The following is an 18,479-nucleotide window of genomic DNA, read 5'->3' on the forward strand; positions in this document are numbered from 1 at the left end:
TAGCATCCAATCATTCGATGTGACAAAGACTTAGAAAAAGTCCGGAGTATCCAAACATGCCCTATATCAGCACAATACACGTATGAATACTACTATTTATACTTGCTATCTCTACAACTTAATTTCTAGGCACGGTGTTTTTTTGTTTTGTTTTTTCAGATGAAAGATTTCCTTTCTATATTTTTCAAACACGGTATAACAGCCAAACTATCTTGTTTTTAAAATATGTTTTTAACAAGATTTAATCTTGCTAATTCAATAACAAATTGTAACGCACGTGGATTTAACTAGCAAGGGCAACCACAATGTTGCAAAAAGGTAGCATTAAGATCCTTAAGGTGCATCATAAGCAGTGTGGCATTGACCATAAGCTAGACAATAACAAAAAAACAGCCATAGACTTAAGGTGCACCACAAGAGAATAAAAGAATCAAAAAGAATATTCTCTCTTCTCTATTCTCAAATGGCTGGTTTGGCTAGTGTTAATGGGCCCACATTTATTCTTCATGCAAACTTAAGGATTGTGGCAAGCTTAAGTATTGTGGCAATAGAAATAGTTATAGCCAACTTGTATAGGGCCCACTTAAAGGTTAGATTGTGCTATGTTGCCCTAATGCAAAAATACATAGGAGTACAATAATGATCCCATTAGGCTCCACGGGAACAGAACAGTTGCGAGAGTAACACAATAGATTTTCATTTAAATTACCAAATGAGTTTGTACAAAATCATTGTTTTCAATAAATCATAAATGACGATGATAACTCTACAGTATTATTCAACGTACATAAGAGCATGTATGTGATGAATAGATCACTTGTGACATATAGTTACGTATGTGCAGCAAATATATCTTTTACTGTACACGACAAATTTGTTCTGCATCACCCAACAATCTGAGAGTACGAGAAATTCTCTGCAGAGGCAAGATTAGCGCATAGTTATAACATGATCCCTTACATGGAAAGAGAACTTTAGGCTTAGAACTTACCTCTCGAGTATCACGAAGGCGCAATAGATCTAACCTGTCTGATGGCCTCAAATTTATTAAGTTCACAAGCTGCCAAAACGGGAGTATAGTGATGAGGTAACAATGTGATGCACCACACTTCAAGCAATTGAATGATGCTTACCCAAAAACTAAAATTTTCGGGATCCTGTGGTCCAGGCATGCTCTCAAGATCTAACTGTCTTGTTCGCCTCGCTGCATTCAACAGAACATATTGAAGTACAATGCAATGCATATCTAGTCAGCACCAAATAACATTGCATCCCCCTTCAAATCATTTGAACCAACGGAGATACAAGGAGAGTGAAATATTTAAATAATGCACTACGCAATTGAAATCTCGTTTTAAAAAAAAACAATATATATACAGAGCAGGGCAATATGTACTACTTTTAAATTATGCAAATTAACAGTGGTGGATGCAACTTTTGGCATGTTTGGATTGATATTAATTTTTCAGAGTCTATGCGTGTGTAAAGTTAGGGTGGGGGGATGTGGCATTTATTGGTCAGGCTTCAAAAAAGATGGTCCCCCCAAAATATAATGGAATTTACAGAAGGCCCATTTGCAAATATGGATTCTTTAAAGAAAGTAAACCATAGCAAAACTAATACATGCACCCTTAAAATAAGCTATTCTATGCCCCCTCCCCTCATAAGGTCCAAACCCTCTCCCACCCCCTTCCAAAAGCCCAAAACCCCTCTTTTACCTAATCAAAGCTTTTTCCGCCGGTCAAACCCGTCCTTTGACCTTCCTCCATACCCCACCTTTGTCAACTCTCATCTATCTGAAAAGTGCAGTAACGTAAAGATAAAAATACAGTAACACGCCTTATAAAATGCAATGACAATGTCAAAACATAGTCATGACGAATCTAGTTTTTTAAATCACATTTTTTAACTAATGTGGTGAAAACGGTTTTAAAAAATAATATAAAACACATGATACATTCCTCTCTAAAGATTAGAAATACAATATTTTAGCTCTCACATGCACTGTAGCAATGATATACATTCATGATGTTATTGTACTTCTATCGTGATGTTACTGTATTTATATCACGACATTACTGCAATTATGCAACAGACATGTTATGCGTCACGATGTTACTGCACTTCTATCACGACGTTACTGCAATTGTGTATTAACAATACACATATTTTATAGCAACATGGCGTTATTACTAAACAGAAGACGCATCGTTACTGCACTTATAGATATTTCTTAAGATTTCGAACTTTAAATAACTTTATCTCTCACCTCATATATTATTTTTTAAAGAACTTTTATACCATATTGTTTGATAAAAAAATGTTTTAAAAAAGTAGATCTCTTATGGGTATATTTCGACGTTGTTACTGTAAATTAGTCGTCGCGTGACTGTACTTTTGTCATCGTGTTACCGCATAATTCCTGTAAGATGAGATGAGCTTAGATAAACATGACGAGAAGCCTATAAAGGAGTTGACCCACGGGGTTAACCCTTTGACCAGCCTTTAAATGAGGTGGGGTGGTTTTTGGGCCTTGGGAGAACGGTGGGAGGTGGGACGGGCCTTGGGAGGAAGGGGGTGTAGAATAGCTTATACTAAAGGGTGGATGTATTAGTGCTACTCTCTTTCTCTCTATATATATATATATCAAAGGGTTAACCCCGTGGGTTAGGGTTTCCCCTCATATCTATCTAAGCTTACCTCTCGCCTCACAGGAATTGTACAGTAACACAACGATAAAAATACAGTAACACGATGACTAATTTGTAGTAACGGCGAAACATACCCATGAGGGATCTACTTTTTTAAAACATTTTTTCAAACAATATGGTAGAAGCTCTTAAAAAGTAATATATGAGGTGAAAGATAAAGTTTAAAGTTCAAAATTTTAAAAAATATCTATAAGTCTAGTAACGATGTGCCTTCTATGTATTCTATGTAATAATAACACTATGTTGCTGTAAAATATATGTATTGTTACTGCACAATGGCATTAACATCGTGATATAAGTACAATAACATCGTGATATACGTGCAGTAACATGTGTGTTGCATAATTGCAGTAACGTCGTGATAAAAATACAATAATATCATGATAGAAGTAATAACATGAGGACTGTATACTATTGCTACAGTACAACTAATGCATGTGAGAGAGCTAAAATATTGTATTCACAATCTTTAGAGAGCAATATCTCATGTATTTTATATTATTTTTCAAAACCGTTTTCATCACATTCGCTAAAAATATGATTTATAAAACTGATCCGTCATGACTATTTTGACGTTGTTACTGCATTTTATAAGACATGTTACTGTATTTTGCCTTCGTGTTATTACACTTTTTAGATAGACAGGAGTTGACAAAGGTGAAGTGTGAAGGAACACTTTTTAGATAGACAGGAGTTGATAAAGGTGAAGTGTGAAGGGAGGTCAAAGGACAGGTTTGACCGATGGGAGAGAGGAGGGATTTTGGGCCTTTGAAAAGGGGTGGAAGAGGGTTTGAGCCTTATAAGAAGAAAGGGCATAGAATAGCTTATTTTAAGGGGTGCACATATTAGTTTATATATATATATATATATATATATATATGCGCGCGCATGTGTATGTATGTCTTCGTATATTAGGCCCCACAAGTGCATACGGGGTCTTATGGAGTTATAGTTTCTCTATGATGCCTGACATGTACAATCTTCCAACTCTTAAGCTGCCTATTCCTAACTTGGACTCCACACAATCACTTAAACTTCATTGAGCAGTATGACAATGTGTTGAAAACATCCATACCAGGCCTTGCGAGTTCTCTAGCACGCCTTACATATGTCTTGGCCAATTCTGAAGCTGCATTGGCCCTTTCCATCAGCTGTAAAGAGCCAAATAGTTAAATCGATATCACTTGGAACATCACTAAGCCAAACATACAAGACTCAAATAAAGAGCAAAGATCAAGTTAAGAGTAAAACATATATTAACTTCATCAAAATGGAAAATAACCACATGCAAAACAAATGAACAAGAACTAAGAATTTGAGTGTGAACATAGGCACAAAGCCTATTTTACTGGAAATAAATATTATGCCCTTTTGCAACAGTTGGGAAAATGATACAGAAAATGGATCTGTAGTTTAAAAAAATAACATGTATTGTAAAACATGTATTATTAGGACAAAAAAAACTGCTGTCCTATTGAAACAACAACTCCTTTCGAGGTAAAGCATCCTATAGTACTATTGGTAACTAGTTAAATTGTTCTTTCACACTGCAGATCATCAAGTAAGAAACTACTGCCCAATGAATCGCACAGCATGTAGCCCTATCAGCCTCAAAACTTAGATGGTTTTCAAGTTTCTATATCTTAGTGACGGTATGAGCAAATATTTTCTTAATTCGTACTGCAAGTTTTACTTCAACAACATCATGTGGTGCTTACCCTGTTTTTTGTCTATCACATTATTATTGTAATGTAGATTATGCTACTTATACAATACTTCACATGACAACTAAAAGAAATATAGTCCTAAAAGGTAACAAGTTTTTACGTCTTTTCTCTCTTGTGATCCTTCTGGTAAAGAAATATCTTGGAGCCACTCAATTTCAGCAACCCGATACCTGAAAAGAGAAACCAAAGAAGTTAAAAGAACATACAAAAGGCTTGATCCAACATATTACATTTCCAAATTGATTCCCCATTATAACTCTAAAATACAGCATGGTAGACTCACCCATCTTGGTCCCATGATCGCAAGATACGAAACCGCCGTGAACCTTCCACCTATAAATAAAATCATTATTTTTCCATCTGTTAACGGATTCAAAATTCAATTGTCTTTTATGGCATCATTAATGGATGTATAGAAAACCTTTTTTGCAGGGAAAGGGTTTTCTCATTAATCACCAGGGTTACCGCAGTTTCTTTAAGCACCAAATGTTCAATACTCAACACATCGGTCAATTGTATTGGGTGAAATGTTCGTTTTACAAATATGGATGAAAAACCATTATCTGTAAAATATTCTTACAGTGAACAAGAGTTTACTATGAGTTTACATCCTGGAGGTGAATGCATGAAATATATTTATAAAGGCGTAACTCTTGAGACTATAAGGTAATGTCATGTATGTAATCATATGCACTCAAAATAAGGAGTCACAAAATCACGTATAAATTCTTGCAAAAAGATTGTGGTTTTACCTCTAGATAAAAACGACCATCTGGAAGTGGCTCACACCTACATATATATGTGGAGATGAGACTGAAATTATGATCATATAAGTTCGGGAAATAAACAAGCAACAACTAAACTTACTCCATAATTTCCACCTCACATCCACAGTCAGCTACAGTACCTGTTGCAGAATCAATAGCAACCTGCAATTTTCAAGCCAAAAAAATAAAGAAATTAATGAATGGATGCTTCAAAACAAAGAGATTATTTTAGATTAGTTACTAACCATTCCCATGCGACGATTCCCTTCCATTATCCTCCTTACCTGTTTTAAATTGGAAAACACAATGTTGAAAGTTATCACACAAACATATCCTACCAATGTTTAGAAGTTATAGCAAATAGGCTAAAAGTTGCATAGAATACATGAGAGATACAGGTGGGGAAATCACCCGAATGCAAATATGCTTACTGGCAGGCTGTAAAATGAGAGACTTGAGGCAACAAAATGACAGATACAGTTATCTTATCATGTCCACCTTATTTTGCACTAAAGCTATTTTTAAATTATAATAAAAATAAAATATTTACATAAGAGTTACCAAAAAAAAAAAAGAAAAACCAATAAGCTATAAGTTATATCGTTTGTAACCAATCAAGAATTAAGTTTTTTAGGGACTCTTTCATCCAACAGGTATGGGCGAACATCTTATTTGAAGGTTCCAATATCATAACCCTAGAATTTTCTCAAAGCTTCCTAGGACTACTATGAGTCCTGCTTAGTTGTACACTCATACTTATACCTCCGATTGGATATCAACATGTAACATGTATTAGACTTTTCTTTATAGGGGGAAAAAGCATCATTGTTCACCACAAACAGATATAATAGAAAGATCAACTGAATTTAGGGTGATTGTACCATCAGCCTGTAGCGAGGTTCAAATATGTTCAGTGCCATTTTTTGACAGGGCAGTACAACATCCATAACAAAGAGAGGCATCAAATCGACGCCTGCATATGTCATAGTCTCATATTCTGATTTCCTCTCAGCATATTCTTCCGGAAAATTTTTCTGAATTATGTTGCTCAACGTTACACTGAAGGATTTAATCATATTATCATTAGATATGTCAACAGCAAATATTGGAGCAAAGAAGAATCAAAATTTCAAAGAACTACCTTATAGGATATGTTTTTGGACCAATAAAAAGAACTGTTCGACACATGGGACATTTATTGCCTACAGGAAATAGCACATAATGTGAAAGTTCCGATATTTAAAAAAAGCTAATCAAGTAAGTGAATATTCCCTAAGCTCACCATGATCCATTGATTGATGTAAACAAGAGCGACAGAATGAGTGCCCACATGGAGTGGTGACTGGTTCAAACAATAGCTTGAAACATAACATGCACTCAAAATCATCTGTCCTAACCAACCTTGTGTGTCTTGCTCCAGCTGCAATATTTGTATTTCTCTGCAGATCACTGAGACAGCTTTGCAGGACATGGCTACATGCAGCAAAAAGATGTTATGCGCTATATGTTAAATTTGCATTTAACAGATACCTGCAAGATATGTGTTGAAACATTAGTAGTGTAATGCATCAGCACTGGTACCTGAGGGGATCAACTTCAAGCCCAGCAAGAATGGCCTCCCGTGCCTCGTGATACTGCTCCAACTGTGCGTCAAGGTGTTAGTTGCTATTTTAGATTACCCACCCCATCGTTCCGCTTACACTTATTATAAATGAAACAGCTGATCAGCAATAAAAAAATAATTTCTGGGAAAAGCTATAATGAGTCATTAAGTGATTTAAAAGAAAATGCTGAAAAATAAACTACGATGAAAACCTCCAAAGTCAACTCCAAAATTAAGTTTTAAATTCCAAATTGTTTGCTTATGCTTATCAGCTGAAGGGCAAATGACGTGGTGCTGCATGACCATGTATGCAATGAAAAAGGGATTCCTTGAGTGCACAATATGCATTCTAGATGCCACATATAATCTAAAGTGATTCTATGAAATCCTATAGATCTAACAGAAGAGGTGCCATGACTCGTGCATAATTAAGGGTAAATAAACATAGAACAGTACTCGAACTCACATTAAAAAATAGAACTTAAACATTTAATGTTTGAAATTATGCAATTTTTCCTCTCCCTGCACCTTCCATCATGAATCTCTGTAGTAAAAATCATTTTCCTAGAAGCACATAACAACTTGGTATCAGAGCCACCCTCCATGTCCTCTACTGCTGACCTATCTGACATCAACGCTATGATAAACAAGATGATGCAAGGGAAAGCATAAATGTGACATGAGCAAGCAGTCATCAATGCTCGCTTGATCTGGTGAGGTCATTGCTGTAGTCAAGAGACACGCACTGCAAGGTGGAAGTGCTGAAGGTACTGCCACCAATACTCACTCTTGTCCAAGGCTAGGTAGAGGCCAGAGTCATTAGGCATGTACCGGTACTAGGTGGTGCTCAGGTAATGAGAGATGGTGGTGGGCCTCACACCTTTGGAGGAAGTTGATGCTGCCACCAAGCTGGCAGGAGAAGTGCCATGTAATATGGTGTTGACAACGAGACCAGTGTCCTACCTAGTACCTATGTAGTATTTCATCCATGAGTTGCTGTATAATCATGGGTGTCCACTAGCATGTTGCTTTATCCGTATAAACAGTAATGGCTTTTGAGAACCTGCTTCAACTGAGGACAGTTACTGGCACTAAACAGCAGTGCAGTACCACAAGCTTCTCTATCCAGCTAGTATCCACCTATGATGGAAGGCAGGTTCCTTTCGGTAGGCAGAATGATTATCTACATTGCTCTGAAGATCTGAGCAGCTTTAAGAGGAGGCAATAACAAACAAACAGTCAAACATTACTTTAGCCTTAAGCCAATCAACTTTGATCTCAATCTATGTGTTAAGATCAACTACACAAAGAACAACCCAGAAATACTCCCTCACATTTTCCTCAGTCCATCTCTCCCACCCCCTGCATTTTACTTTCACTCTGTTGGTATGCTTGTTAGTCCCAAGATTTTTTCATCAATCTCAACAGACACATTCAAGCATGTAACAGTAGTACTTTAAAATGTGTGCTAGCAGCTGAGGCTAACTGGTGAAAGTGCTACACAGAGTGGAGCTTTTGCAAACTGATATGATTAATACTCAGTTAAACATTGTTCAGACAATTGAATTCACCTATTCAGGAATAAACACAAAAGTCTTTGGCCCTATAAAATGATTTTGAAGCAAGGATATATCTACAATCTATGGCCTGACAAATAATACTGAAAGCAAGGATCTATTTAAATTCCAGATTTTACAAGTGAATTTATGAAAGTTTTACCAGGATAAGTGCATATGCCTTGAGAAGATATGGTCTTGGAGAATTACTGTTGATGGCTAATACCTTCTCTGCATCTTTCAGCGCTAACTGCAGTGAATGCAAATTATATACAACATTGTACTGAAAACATAAGAACTAATGCACTGTATTCTCATATTTCACATCAGACGCTAAATGTTTATATAACTTAAACCTCTGCATGCGTTGTAGGATCAAGACCATTCAATGGTTGGTACTCCGAGTCAGCTGCTGATCTCTCCCTCAACACTTGACTTATCCTGTCATAGAAGTAGGCAGTTAGACCCAACATGCGCATGAATACAGATCAAACATATCCATATAGAATTGGGCAACTACACTAACAATATGCAATATGTACATCATATTGCATATGAATGGTATTGATAGGGTGCTAAAAAGACTAGGGAACTCACATACAGAAAGCAGAACTTCGGTTGCTGAGGATAGTGGGATCTCCCGATCTCAAAGTTTGTGCTTTAGAGTAAAAGGAAATTGCCTGAAATAGAACCATACCAAGTATCACAAACAAAAAAACCGGAAAATGAAAGGAATCAAGCTTGTACAAGTGAAGAAATCAAAAGACATAAGTAGTAATGCATATTATAGTAACAGGCTATGTTGCAACATATATGAAGAATAGATGTTATCACTGCATATAAAGATTGCAGGGGCATGAACCAATATAAAAATTACTCATAAAGCCAGTAACAAATTCATGACTTGGACATTCTTTGTTAGACTAATAGGGTCATGAGATGCATTTGGATAAATTATTCTTTATTAACTTAAAAAATAAGGACTTCATCTTTGAAACATATTCAATAGGAAAATAACATGAACTCTCTGCCAAACTACTAAGCACACAACAGTTTACACACCAATCAATGGTTGTCGGTGTGAAAACATAGATACCAGTAAATTGAGAATAACATAAAGTACCTGTTGGGTTGAGCAGTTCAATGTAATATAGCGTGTGTGTGTGTGTACCAGGAAAGGAAAAGATAGAGTTGAGAAGCTTCCAGCAGTATGAAAAATTTTGAATCAGCACATTAGTTACTTAGTGAACAAACATCACAAAAGAAATAATAAAAACTAAGAGGAAAAATAATTATTAAAAATAAAAATATGGATGGCAAAGTTCAACATTGAACAAATTAAAATTTAAACAAAGTTATTTGGATTGAAAAAATACGCATCAGAAACTCAAACAGAAATCCTAAAAACTGATAAATCCTAAAAAACATGAATAGGATCACGGAGCAAAAATGTTCAGGCGTGTTGAGAGGAATAGATGTGTTGGGGGCATTTGGGAGGTGTGCGTGTGTGTGTGTAGGGGGGGTGATTAACTCTACAAAACTGAAAAATGGCATGCAACATGATTTATGAACATCAAGAAGCATTAACATTTGAGAAAAGCAAGAGATCGCTTAATATTACATAACAATGTTTTTAAGCTTACCAATTTACACTACGGCTAATAATAAACAAACTGAGAAAAGAGGGCCCAGATGAGACGGACATAAAAGTTGAGCTATTCGGTAAAATCATTCAAATATTGTTGCAGTGGGGGCACCAATAATGAAACATTCCTATCATACATTTATGTGCACTTTTAGTAGTCCCTAGTTTAGGGAGAAAACAGAGGATAGCTACTACTATCAAATAAGGCCCTGAAGTGGAATGGTACCAATTTACCAAACCGTATGACTAGAAGAATGCCCCAATTGCAGTACAAATGTACAATATGATGTTCAAACCAAAACAACAAATTTTCTTAAGAGACAACTCATTACTTCCTATTAAACCATCATCTATGTAATATCCGACATGATCAAAGGACACCAAATATCGAAGTAAAATCCTAATAGCTTAGCTGGAAAATGCATTTTGTACAGTACAGACACAGTATTTCATTCCTTCCGTGCTAGTTCAGAAAAATAATCAGGGGCACTTCTATCAGTAACTGCCAGGATCGAACTAGTGGGTAACACTGGTAGCACGAACGAAATTCGGGGATAAAGAGGAGGACGGACGCTCGGCTAACTGTTTACCTCATCGAAGCGGCCGTTGCGGAAAGCATGGGCGCCACGCTGCGCGAGTTCGAACACCTCGCGGTACTTGTCCGGGGCCATCCCCATCTCCTCCTCCCTCTCCACCTGTGCAGTCACCACCAACACCAAAACAAGCAGGTCAAAACCCAACTCAGCACATCGCGCGCGGCGTACAATTACATGTAGGTAAAAGGAGCCAAATGGACGCACCAGCGGGAAGTCCTCGGCGACGAGCGCGGCGGCGAAGGAGGAGGCGCCCGGCGACGCCATTAGAGGGACGGCGAGTGCGGTTGCGCGAGGATGGGGGCAGCAGCCAGCGGGCGATTGGATTTTGGAGGAAGGGGGAGGTGGTGGTCGGGAAGCATGCGGCGTTTGTGCGGCGGTGCCCAGAAGTTTTTGCGCGGCTGCGGCTGCAAAGACGTGTCGCCGTACGGACTCGATCACGCCACCCGGCCCGATCCCTCGAAGATGGGGAGTTTCATTATTTGCCATCCACCCCTCAAATGCTAATTTTATGGTTATTTCTAACCTTTCCTTTTTCTCATTATAGCGACGTGAATGCCTCTTCTATCCTTCTCCATGTTTACATGGTCGCCTATCTTAAGTGCGTTAACAGTGAACATAGTATTTTTATGCTTAGATATAATAATAATAATAATAGTACGCATAGTAAATAAAACATCTAGGAGTAATTGCTATTTTGACTCTTATTTTAAAGCTAACTACCCATCTGACCTATTATTTTCAGTTTGCTTATTGACCTTGTTTTTCAATATTGGAGACGTCGACGAAGCCTCTTCGTGAAGTGAAGTTAACAGCATGGACATGGGGACAAATTAACCACTTTGCCCTTCTCTCTTTCTTCCCTCTTTCCATCTCTCCCATCCCCTTCTCTCCTCCCTCGACCGTGCCAAGGTTGGGCAGTGCCTGCGCCCGCGCACGCCTCCGTCACCATCGGCCGTCACGCCTACATCGTGCACTCGCTCCCACGCCATGCACCCATCGTCGTTGTGTGCCCGTCGCTGCCATATTGCCCACACCGCTTCACACCCGTGTCGTGATCCCGCATCGTTGTGTTTCACGCCCTGCACCGTTATGCGCCCCTCGCCATCACCACATCTCTCGCCCGCCACCGCTGTCTTTCCCGGCCCAAGCGTGCGGCAGCTGCTTCCGCCTCTCTCCCGCGGCCTCTCACGAGCGGTAGCCGCCACCTCTCCCACCCCTTGCGCCCTCACGTGTGGCTAGCTAGCGTGCGCTCCCCCGGCTCTCCCCATGCCATGTGCCGCCCTTCTCTGGGTCGTGCATGGTCTGCTGCACGGGGGTTAGGTTGAGGATGTACAGGATCAGTTTTGTCATATCATAATTATATTATTATTTTTTTTCTTTTTCTAAAATGAAACCCTAACGGTATACGCAAAATAGGTTTAGACGGCGGCTTCATTTTTAGAAAACGGGGTCAAATAATCAAACCGAATGAATAGGATTGTTTCAGTAGGTAGCCTTCATATAAGGGTCAAATAAGCAATTGTCTCAAACATCTATGGATACAATTAATCCTAACAATGCTCCGTGTTTAACTCATGCTCGGGGCTATGGGTATCGAGAAATTAAAGTCATATTCATTTTTTTAGTACGTCATATTGAATATATGATTTGTCAACAATTGTAACACTAAATGGAACATTTAAATACTTCATTCCAAAACTTTGGAAATGCAGAAATTTTCTATAAATATGGTTTGTGTAAAATATTAATTCATCATGATGAGAGTTGTGATGTCATTCAGCCATTCAGTTTAGATGTAAACATATTTCAGAATTCTATCGTCTCATTAGAAACAATGAGAGTAGACCATACCGATGAACGTATCAGAAGAAAAAGGAAATATGAAAGAGATGAAAGGGGTATAATGGACTTTACCTGCCTATATTCTAGCAAAAAAATTAAAAACAACAGTAAGAGTGGCATCTGAGGAGTGGCACTTGCTCTGGTGGCGGAAAAATTAAACAGGGTCGAGTATAAATCACGATACTCAACAAGTAACACCTAGGAAAGGGAGAATAATGAATGCAATTGGTATCAAGGATAGAGTAAGGTTAGTTTACACAAAGCGGTAGTATTTAGCAAAACAGTAAATAAATATATTGAATAAAACAAATTGAATATTTAAAATAATCATTCACTGTTTAACGTTACACCACGTTGCAACAAGCCCAAACCGCTGTCCAACGTTACACCATGTAACATCCTGATTTTTGCGAGTCCAAAAATTCCGTTAATCAAAAATCCCAATCTCAGAATTCCTGATTATCGTACCAAACCCCCGAGCTTAATTGTTCCAGAGGAATAATAAATCATCTATTCTTTTTCTCGGCGTCCCTGACTCTCCAAAAATCCGTGCGACTAAAATTCTTTTCAGAGAATTTAATCGCGCAAATAAAACTTCCTATCATCAGAGATTTATTTATTTAAGTCCTTGATCGCCCGACGAATTTTATTCGTCTTATCTAATATCGTTCACAATATTTTATTCCGAACTTCTACCATCAAATTAAATATCTTTTCCAGTCTTCTATCCGTCCCAATATTCCTTTTTATTCGAGACTCGATCGTCCGAATAAATATTAATCGTCTCATCCTTTCTCTATTTCTTTTTATTTTCAATTTCAGTCGACCGACTGAATATTATTCGCCTCGTTGATTGTCTATTTCTTTTTATTCCAATTTCCGGTCATCCGATTAAACATTAATCGCCGTGACTATTATCCGTCCCATTTATCCCTGACTCTGTTATTCCGGTGAAAATCAATTGTTCGTCCTAGCTAAATATTTTCCGATAGCCAAATAAATTCCATTCATTTCTTTTCCATCAATTCAGTACACCATTAATATTTTCCGCGGGCGCCGTATACAATTACATACACCGCGATAAGCGACAAGGCAATAGACCGTCCTCTCTAACATCAAATGCTGCACTGTTTCACATATACATTCAAACAGGCAAATGCTAGGAGCATGCACTGCAAGCATGCAAAACAGCAAAGCATTGCATGCAGCCATGCTGCCACCCCAACCCCCACGCGTTGCGCCGCACGCCTCCCGTCGCTGCCACGCCGCAACGCGCCGCGTGCGCGGCACGCCATCGCCGCGCAGCCCGCCTACAAAAAAATGAGAGGTGAAGCCTCCTTGCTGCCTCCCCCTCTGCCGCCGCGCCCCTCTTCCTGTCGCCAGCATTCCCAGCTCTCTGGTTGCCTCGCGCCGTGACGAGGATACAACTAGCTCCGATATTATCCTGCCATCAGTTTTCTGAACACTCCAATGCTTGCCTATCCACTCCCATACTACATTATATATTAATCAACCAAAGGTGCATATGTTCTATATTAGATTTACTTGTTATATATTTGAACAAACGTTGCTACACATTAAGTATCGTGTGTTTTTATTCACGGAAGTACTTGCTTGGGCGAAAGAAAAGAGACGGAGCATAAGGAATGCATGGATGATTGAAGAAGTTGATTGGGGACCAAACCAAGACCTTCTCTAAGTCCACTTCCATCTCACCACGTCACTTTTGGTTCATAGAAGATAAGAGATAAATTCTAGATGTTTTGGATTCGGATTCGGCTATCCTGACAGCACCAACTTCAAACGGACCTAGCCACGGATCTAGAAGGACTTTTCGGGTCCATGAGTACTTGTTGGAAAGCTTATGGAGTCTACTTTCAGATAATTTTGGTCCCACGTCAAAATTCCTACCGAGCTACCGGGAATCTGCAAAACAAGCCACGTATCTCATTCAGTCCGAATCTGTTTTCGGTTTTGGGCCTTATAATTGTGTCGTGGGCTTAGCCCAAGGGGTGTGCGCCCTAGGGATACCCTAGGACGTCCCTAATCCTATTTATTCAGTAGCGTCGTTGTTTAGAGTCAGGTTTTACTTAGATTAATCTGTCAAGAATAGTTTCGCCGCTAGTTCGGTTTGTAAGACCCCAACTCGTGAGTTTAATCATTCATCTGCAATTTTGGTTGCTTTCTTTCTTGTTCTTGTTTGTGTCCTTTGATTCGCAAATAGGGATTAGCCTTCTCGGTGAGGCCATCTGTGTTTCGGCACGGTGGTAACCAGAGGAGATGTGGTGCTATGATTGCGGGGCTCAAGAAGCCGAATCGACGTGTGTCACGCCCCCGTCCAAATCGATTGTTTATCAGAACCTTTCGGAAGATCGGGAACCCTAGTCCACATCAGTTGGTATCAGAGCTCTAGGTTCACCGTCAGGTTCGCTCAGTATCTTTACCCTAGTTTCAGTTTTTGTTTTCGCCTTTGTCCTAGAGTCTAAAAAAAAGCCACAAAAAAGCCAAAAAAGATAATCGATAGTCTTCCTTAACCTAGACCGTGTTTTAGCCTTTTCATAATTTGATTTCAGAGTCCGTAGTGTTGAGTTTGTGTCTTAGTCGAGTTTGTGGTCACTGGTTTAGTTTCACGTTTTTTGGTTGTAGATCTATCTGTCGTGTTGCGCGAGAGCCTGCCTTGAGACATCGAGTTCTACTCGGTTTCGAATTGCTAACCGCCTTGTGTTAATAATCCGCTTTTGCATGCCTGATTAGATAGGTCGCAAGCCACCTTGTGTTAATCGCCCTGCTTCCGCTAGCCCCCTTGTTAGCCGCTTGCTAAACCTAATTGCAAACCGTCAGTGATTCCAAGTTACCAAGCCGCGAAATCCTAATTCGCGCCCCATTCGGTATAACAGCTCTAATTTTCTCATACGGACTCCGATTTGGACGTTCTTGTACTTTTCGGACATCTACAGAAAATTTCGCATTTATTTCTCCCTGACTTTGTCAGGTTTGACAAACTTTTCGTTGCGAAATTCAGCTTGGAAGCTTGAGTTTTCGCCCTTGGAAGTTTGTACCACAACTTTGCACCTACTTGAGAATTTTCCATAGGCCATATGTTACATCGGTGTAGGAAATAACTTTAGAAGTTTGTTATTTGTGTACTCCTGGTTGAGAAAAAATATAGAAAAAAGAAAAAAATTAAAAAAAGTGGTGAGAAAGAAAAATTGAAAAAGAAAGAGAGATCGAGAAGCTGTTTACTCTTGTGGTGTGTTGAGTACAACTTTTAGAGGTGTTTCATTGTTGAGAAACTTTTGAGAGAGAGCCTATTTCCTTGTTTTTACTCTCGCTTGATAGGCTAGTTCTAGGAACATGTCTTTTCCAGTGACTTTTATTTGTACTTAGGCCATTTATTCAGCATTACTATTTGTTATTGTTATTGGATTATGTACCACTCACATATATTTGGCCTTCCTAGCTCTACATAACGACATAGGTTCTTGATCCTTGCAATCGCTGCCTATATTCTTCTTGGTATCCTTTGTTTGCTGGTAAGAACCTTATAAGAGCATGGTAAGGAGCACCATATTGGCTGAGGTTTTGAGAGACACCACTACACCACGCAGTAGATTATTAGGGATAACCTTTATTGTTGGTTGATGTTTTTATGACAGGTATGTGTGGTGCTCAAAACATGCAATACCAACAAGATAACAATAATCGTGTGCCCGATGATCCTCAAAACATGCAATACCAACAAGATAACAATAATCGTGTGCCCGATGATCCTCATGCTAAGGTTAAGTTTCAAATACCATCTTTTTTGGGTTATTGTGATGGTAAGAAATACCTTGATTGGGAGATGATACTAGAACAGAAGTTCAGTGCCCACCTTGTGCCTAAACAACATAGAGTTCGACATGCTAGTAGTGGGTTTAAAGATGCTGCTACCATTTGGTGGACTGGATTAGCTGCAGAGGGTACTTTACCTACTACTTGAGAAGAACTTAAGATTGCTATGCGTGATAGATTTGTTCCACCATCTTATCATAGAGACTTGCGTAAGAATTTGATGCGATTAGACCAAGGTGATAAATATGTGCAAGATTACTATGGTGAGCATCAAAAGGGTTTAATGCAATGTGGCATAGTAGAGGAGACCGAGGATGCTATTTGTCGTTTTTACTCGGGGTTGAGACGTGATATCCAGGACATAATGGATTATAAGGAATTTAACACTGTCAACCAGTTGTATCAGTTTGCTATGCTTGCAGAGAAGGAATTGCAGGGGCGTGATCAACAGGACAAGAACAACGTGAGCACGTACTCGTCACGGGCGAAGCCATCTTTGGGGCTGCCAAAGCCCATCTCTTTCTGGGCAACCCCACCAACGAGCAAGCGACCAGTTGCATCTCAAGTTTCTACAACGTCAAAACCACCTTCCCCACGACCTGCAGAATCAGGTAAAGGTTCTTCGGAGGCTCCATGCATCCTTGAGGAATGTTTAATTGACCAAGCGCTGATAATTTCTGAAGATGAGAAAAAAGGTAATGATAATGGTGCTAAAAATACTCAAGGTATGCATATTTATGATGTGCCAACTATGTCCACTACTTGTGCTACATTAGAGCAAACCATAGTGGAAACAATTATTGAAATACCTTTATCACAAAACGATTTGCTTAATGTTTTTTGTGATAAAGAAGAGTTGTGTGATGCTTCACTTATATCTATGCCACAACTAGTGAATGAACATGTTAGTTCTATAGTAGAGCCACAATGTGTTGAGTTTAAACATGTTATTCACATTGGTAGCGAGAATGAAGAGCTTAAATTGTTAACTTCTTTAAATACTTGGGGTTATATTCAATTTGATGATCTTTGTCCACTCAATTGTTTAGAGAAGAAACTATTTGCTAGATTTGAATTGCCATGCCCTTCTGATATGATTTTTCATATTATTGGAAATTATGATAGTAAAGGAGAATATAATGTGCATCGAGTATATATTTGTTCAAATTTGGCTATACCTTATTTTCATGATGAAATATATTGTCTAGAGGACCCCATGCATATAAGTCATTCTTTATCTAGTTCCTCTAGTTGTTTAAATGAGTTACATGTTTGTTTGCAAGAAGGGGAGTGTTGTGGTTTTTTGACTACAAATATTTCAGGATCCAACCATATGGCCAGCAAGATATGTTCCTCACCGGATGTTGTGATAGATAAAGATAAGTTAAATACGCTCCATCACAAAGTGAAATCGAGGACAGTTTCCAATCAAGAAGGGGAGGATGATGAGGACACAACTAGCTCGGATATAACCACGACTACATTATGTATTAATCAACCAAAGATGCATATGTTCTATATTAGATTTACTTGTTATATATTTGAACAAACGTTACTGCACATTGAGTTTCGTGTGTTTTTATTCGGAGAAGTACTTGCTTGGGCGAAAGAAAAGATACAGAGCGTAAGGAATGGATGGATGATTGAAGATGTTGATTGGGGACCAAACCAAGACCTTCTCTAAGTCCACTTCCATCTCATCACGTCACTTTTGGTCCATAGAAGATAAGAGATAAAGTTCTAGACGTTTTGGATTCGGATTCGGCCATCCTGACACACCAGCTTCAACGGACCTAGCCGCTGATCTAGAAGGACTTTTCGGGCCCATGAGTACTTGTTGGAAAGCTTATGGAGTCTACTTTCAGATAGTTTTGGTCCCACATCAAAATTCCTACTGAGCTGCTGGGAATCTGCAAAACAAGCCATGTATCTCATCCAGTCTGAATTTGTTTTCGGTTTTGGGCCTTGTAATTGTGTCGTGGGCTTAGCCTAAGGGGTGTGCGCCCTAGGGAAACCCTAGGACGTCCCTAATCCTATTTATTAAGTAGCCGTCATTGTTTAGAGTCGGGTTTTACTTAGATTAATCTGTCAAGAACAGTTTCGCCGCTAATTCGGTTTGTAAGACCCCAACTCATGAGTTTAATCATTCATCTGCAATTTTTGTTGCTTAATATATAATGTAGTCATGGTTATATCTA

The 18,479-nt window shown here is 38.9% G+C and overlaps 1 protein-coding gene across 2 annotated transcripts; it reads right to left on the reverse strand.

The window, feature by feature from the left end:
- Positions 1–672: 672 nt before the first annotated feature.
- Positions 673–10,974, reverse strand: LOC102713728 (LON peptidase N-terminal domain and RING finger protein 1). Of its 2 annotated transcripts, none has more exons than XM_006651481.3 (18): positions 10,810–10,973; positions 10,600–10,704; positions 8,962–9,044; positions 8,721–8,805; positions 8,528–8,614; positions 6,787–6,848; positions 6,488–6,678; positions 6,347–6,407; positions 6,087–6,264; positions 5,451–5,489; positions 5,306–5,367; positions 5,191–5,227; positions 4,722–4,771; positions 4,539–4,608; positions 3,787–3,862; positions 1,134–1,204; positions 992–1,060; positions 673–916 (listed from the first exon to the last, which is right to left on the reverse strand). In XM_006651481.3, exons 1-18 carry the CDS (start codon positions 10,867–10,869, stop codon positions 857–859), a joined length of 1,446 nt encoding a protein of 481 aa, XP_006651544.1. In that variant the 5' UTR covers positions 10,870–10,973; the 3' UTR covers positions 673–856. The 2 variants fall into 2 exon arrangements, 1 of the variants encoding a protein (XP_006651544.1); XR_001549951.1 differs by lacking the exon at positions 673–916 and adding an exon at positions 1,719–1,796 and having other exon boundaries at positions 1,046–1,060; positions 10,810–10,974.
- Between the last annotated feature and the right edge of the window lie 7,505 nt (positions 10,975–18,479).

Source organism: Oryza brachyantha, chromosome 3 (genome assembly GCF_000231095.2).
Source record: "Oryza brachyantha chromosome 3, ObraRS2, whole genome shotgun sequence".
In the NCBI taxonomy this organism is placed as follows: domain Eukaryota; kingdom Viridiplantae; phylum Streptophyta; class Magnoliopsida; order Poales; family Poaceae; genus Oryza; species Oryza brachyantha.

What these genes read in the sequence shown, in the direction of transcription:
- LOC102713728 (XM_006651481.3), bottom strand. Translation starts at nt 10,869, where the DNA reads ATGGCGTCGCCGGGCGCCTCCTCCTTCGCCGCCGCGCTCGTCGCCGAG. An exon ending in TCGCCGAGGACTTCCCGCTG is followed by an intron (nt 10,705 to 10,809) that starts GTGCGTCCATTT and finishes GTGACTGCACAG; the next exon opens with GTGGAGAGGGAGGAGGAGAT. An exon ending in TGTGAGGTGGAAATTATGGA is followed by an intron (nt 5,228 to 5,305) that starts GTAAGTTTAGTT and finishes ATATATATGTAG; the next exon opens with GTGTGAGCCACTTCCAGATG.